Source organism: Limulus polyphemus, unplaced genomic scaffold (genome assembly GCF_000517525.1).
Source record: "Limulus polyphemus unplaced genomic scaffold, Limulus_polyphemus-2.1.2 Scaffold3271, whole genome shotgun sequence".
Classification (NCBI taxonomy): Eukaryota; Metazoa; Arthropoda; class Merostomata; order Xiphosura; family Limulidae; genus Limulus; species Limulus polyphemus.
The window spans coordinates 58,723-64,156 of NW_013668881.1; the positions used below are offsets into that span (position 1 = coordinate 58,723).

At 34.1% G+C, this 5,434-nt stretch overlaps 1 protein-coding gene across 1 annotated transcript in view; it reads right to left on the reverse strand.

Moving 5' to 3' along the window:
* Positions 1 to 3,314: 3,314 nt before the first annotated feature.
* LOC111088185 (hydrocephalus-inducing protein homolog) overlaps positions 3,315 to 5,434 on the reverse strand; it is a 75,984-nt gene continuing 73,864 nt past the window's right edge. The window contains exon 36 of the mRNA XM_022397433.1: positions 3,315 to 3,641. Within this exon, the coding sequence (XP_022253141.1) occupies positions 3,586 to 3,641 (56 nt within the window). The 3' untranslated portion in view covers positions 3,315 to 3,585. The remainder of the gene's footprint in view (positions 3,642 to 5,434) is intronic.

Genomic DNA, 5,434 nt, shown 5'->3' on the forward strand with positions numbered 1-5,434 from the left:
TTAGTAAGACTGTTGACTCTGGTGGTTGTATAACTTGTGTGGCAACAATGCTGATGTATATAGAAACTGTAGCAGTATATTGTGACTTGTCAGTCTTTAGTAGGACTCTGGTTATTGTATAACTTGTGTGGCAACAATGCTGATGTATACAGAAACTGTAGCAGTGTATTGTGACTTGTCACTCTTTAGTAAGACTGTTGACTCTGGTTATTGTATAACTTGTGTGGCAACAATGCTGATGTATACAGAAATTGTAGCAGTGTATTGTGACTTGTCACTCTTTAGTAGGACTGTTGACTCTAGTAGTTGTATAACTTGTGTGGCAACAATGCTGATGTATACAGAAACTGTAGCAGTATATTGTGACTTGTCAATCTTTAGTAAGACTGTTGACTCTGGTGGTTGTATAACTTGTGTGGCAACAATGCTGATGTATATAGAAACTGTAGCAGTATATTGTGACTTGTCATTCTTTAGTAAGACTGTTGACTCTAGTGGTTGTATAACTTGTGTGGCAACAATGCTGATGTATACAGAAACTGTAGTAGTGTATTGTGACTTGTCCATCTTTAGACTGTTGACTTTCTCTGTTGGTGGCAACAATGCTGATGTATACAGAAACTGTAGCAGTGTATTGTGACTTGTCAATCTTTAGTAAGACTGTTGACTTTCTCTGTTGGTGGCAACAATGCTGATGTATACAGAAACTGTAGCATTGTATTGTGACTTTTCAATCTTTAGTAAGACTGTTGACTTTCTCTGTTGGTGGCAACAATGCTGATGTATACAGAAACTTTAGCAGTGTACTGTGACTTGTCAATCTTTAGTAAGACTGTTGACTCTGGTGGTTGTATAACTTGTGTGGCAACAATGCTGATGTATAAAGAAACTGTAGCAGTATATTGTGACTTGTCAATCTTTAGTAAGACTGTTGACTCTAGTGGTTGTATAATTTGTATGGCAACGATGCTGATGTATTCAGAAACTGTAGCAGTGTACTGTGACTTGTCAATCTTTAGTAAGACTGTTGACTCTGGTGGTTGTATAACTTGTGTGGCAACAATGCTGATGTATACAGAAACTGTAGCAGTGTATTGTGACTTGTCAATCTTTAGTAAGACTGTTGACTCTAGTGGTTGTATAACTTGTGTGGCAACAATGCTGATGTATACAGAAACTGTAGCAGTGTACTGTGACTTGTCAATCTTTAGTAAGACTGTTGACTCTAGTGGCTGTATAACTTGTGTGGCAACAATGCTGATGTATACAGAAACTGTAGCAGTGTATTGTGACTTGTCAATTTTCAGACTGCTGACTTTCTCTGTTGGTGGCAACAATGCTGATGTATACAGAAACTGTAGCAGTGTATTGTGACTTGTCAATCTTTAGTAAGACTAACTCTAGTGGTTGTATAACTTGTGTGGCAACAATGCTGATGTATACAGAAACTGTAAGTTATACAACCACTAGAGTCAACAGTCTTACTAAAGATTGACAAGTCACAGTACACTGCTTTGTGGCAACAATTCTGATGTATTCAGAAACTGTAGCAGTGTATTATGACTTGTGAATCTTTAGTAGGACTGTTGACTTTCTCTGTTGGTGGCTGTGTGTGCTGTCAATCTTATTATGTTATTCTTAACACATCAGAAGATATTTAAGGGAATCAAATTGTTACATGAAGAAATTTGTGGAGATCAGTTCTTATTTATCATAAAGTAATACTCCTATTATAACAAATATTATAGAAAAGCAGTATACCTATCTATAAAAGTTATGCTATAGCTATTTTCGGAATTTCTTACTACTAAAATATAATTTGTTTCTCCAATCAACATACCTAATTTTTGAAATTTAATTTACTAGTTGGCGGACCCGCGCAACACACGAGAAAGACATATGGGGTCAAGTCCAATTAAAATTTTTTTTATGTCAATCCCAGGGAGACGAACCCTTAGGTTTGGTGAGAATCGGTTCAACAGTACAGCAATTATAATTGGACACACATACACCCAAATTTTAGCTTAATAAAAGTTTACTTTTATCATTTAAAAATAAATAAAGTATACCATAACCTACTTATAACGGTTTTAAATTATCAGGCAAGGAAGATGTGGGCTCTTTTTCGCGTGGTAACAGCGTATTGGTATATTGTACTTTAATTGAATAGCAATAGATGGCGCGCGACGTAGCTATAAAGATCGAACTACCAGCTACAGTTTCTCAAAAAAATAAAATAATAATTATATGTTCAATAGCTGTTATTTACTTTATGCAATACGCATTGCCTTGTATAGTTTATGTGAAGAAATGTATTGGTATGTGGGTGTTTGGGTTGTTTTTCTGATGCATCATTCATGAGTAAAGTGTAGCCTAAGTAAATAATAGTATTTTCTGGTTTAAAAAACAATGCAAAATAATTATGTGTTTTGGGCCATGCGTGTCCCATTTGTTAGCTTCCCGATGTCACACAAAAAAGGCTCGCAGTAATTTTGGGTGCGTTATAAGTGTGACAGACAAAGTTCATTGTTCGTTTACAGTAACCCAGAAGTTGGCGGTGGGTCCTGTTGACTAGCTGCATTTCCTCTCATCTTTGTGCGAATATTTGAAACACAACAAACGTTTGTGAAGACGAGTATCAAAGTACTGCTAAAGCAGTTTACCTAACAGTACCAGTAAGAGATTCGAACTAGTTAGAATACACATTTTTAGACGTCAGCTTATTTTGTGGTGAGGAGAGTTTATGTTGTTAAACCTTTCTCAACTATTCACTTTGTAGTGTGCGGAAAACCTCGTTCTCACGACAAAATGACTTCGTCTTTACTTATAGTGTTGACTTAGAATTCTACACTTGCCAATATTCAAAACCTCTTAAGAGTCTGAAATCTTACTTATGTTTCGTTTAATTTTTCATTCAATATTTATTTGATGTTTAAATTATTGTCAAGATAGATATACAATAAGATTTTTCACACAACTAGAGACGAACATTTTATCAAAATTTCAATATCCGACTTGTGGTAAGATATCAAAGTTCTTACTAACAATGGAACAGGTTCAAGAAAAGGATGAATAGATCTTGATGAAACGACGTACAAGTTATTATTTGTATTAATTTTATGAAACGGATCCCGTCTAAGAATAAGAAAAGTTAATGTTTATAAATCCATATTCTTCTTAAAATATTCTAATCATTAATAAGTCCAGTAATTGAAACATGACAATTAATAATGACTTCTGTTAGTTTATGGAATTTGAGACAGTTGAAATATTATCAATAACATTAAAACAATTTGTATGCAAGTCCAAAGAATAATTTTCACCTCGGACTCCACTCACATAAAACAAGGAACCTCTTGTTCACTGGCCTCAATTTCAGAATTCTACGAACCGAGAGCCACGTGCTTAGCTCGAGGTAAACACCAAGTTCTCTAAACTTGGGAATCAACCCTAAAGAGTAAAGACGATCCTACTAAGATTTGGTGGGCCGTGACGTCACTCGGCAACCTCTTGAGCACGTGCCTGAAAACACTCAGTACAAGAATGCACACAGAGCGTTCTCAGTGTTGAGGAAAATTTGCTGAGTCATGATAGAGGTACATCTGTTCTTGTTTCGTGGAAGACTGTGTGAAGAACACTTCCTGTAATAATCATACGTTCTTAAAAAAACGGTTACGAAAAATCGATCTATAAAGTAAACCTTCCAAAGTTGTTTATACAACAGCTACTTTACTTTACTTGAACATTTGAATTAGATGTTTGGTTCTAGTATAATAATATGAAAAAATATGCATTAATGCATATCTTATCTGGTAGATATGTAGATATAGAAAATCGTATATATATATATATATGGTAGATGTAAATATAATCTTAACAATTTTATGTATCCACAGATGGTAGAAGTGTCTATATAACATACACTTTTCTGTGTCCAGGGATGGTAGAGGTGTATATATGTTAGTCACTATTTTCTATATCCACACATGGTAGATGTATATATGTTAGTCACTATTTTCTATATCCACACATGGTAGATGTATATATGTTAGTCACTATTTTCTATATCCACACATGGTAGATGTATATATGTTAGTCACTATTTTCTATATCCACACGGTAGATGTATATATGTTAGTCACTATTTTCTATATCCACACATGGTAGATGTATATATGTTAGTCACTATTTTCTATATCCACACATGGTATAGGTGTATATATGTTAGTCACTATTTTCTATATCCACACATGGTAGATGTATATATGTTAGTCACTATTTTCTATATCCACACATGGTAGATGTATATATGTTAGTCACTATTTTCTATATCCACACGGTAGATATATATATATGTTAGTCACTATTTTCTATATCCACACATGGTAGATGTATATATGTTAGTCACTATTTTCTATATCTATATGTAGTGAATTCAAACTATGCACATTGGTTCTTATTAACCAGTAGTCAATTCAAACCATACACATTGGTTCTTATTAACCAGTAGCCAATTCAAACTATGCACATTGGTTCTTATTAACCAGTAGTCAATTCAAACTATGCACATTGGTTCTTATTAACCAGTAGTCAATTCAAACTATGCACATTGGTTCTTATTAACCAGTAGTCAATTCAAACTATGCACATTGGTTCTTATTAACCAGTAGTCAATTCAAACTATGCACATTGGTTCTTATTAACCAGTAGTCAATTCAAACCATACACATTGGTTCTTATTAACCAGTAGCCAATTCAAACTATGCACATTGGTTCTTATTCATGTGTAGTGAATTCAAACTCTACACATTGGTTCTTACTACTGTTGTTTGTTTGGTAAAGAAGTAGCAAGTTTCTCTTGTAGAGAATATTTACTTTTCTCTGGGAAGAAACCAGTGAAAGCACTATGCGAGTTTTATCTGAACATATAGCTTATGAAAACAAACTGCGTAGATGTAAAACAGATCTGATGACTGTAGCCCGAGAGCTGGTGAGAGGTTCATTGCTGTGATTGAGGCAAAAAAGTTTGAAGGTTTTATTGTATACCATTTTATGAAGAATACACTCAAATATATAATGGTAAAGTTAAAAAATCTTGAAGAATGGGAAGAGCATAAAATAGCTGTAGAAATGTGTTTACACTGTTTGAAAAGGGTTTTGATACACTCTAAAAATAAACACGTGGTCCAATCACTTGCCACTGAGTTATACCGATTTCAGGAATTACAACCTTCGTCAGTATATAATATGTACGGTTTTATTTACTCACCACAGTGGACCTATTTTTATATAGGATTTGAAGAATATGCAGCACATGTTAGATGTTATAGTCTATATATTGCCACCTGTGGGCCCTATTTTTACACCAAGGAACTTAAACTGATATATAATTTTTCTATTTGTCAAGTATTTAATTGGGATGTATTAAAACTAT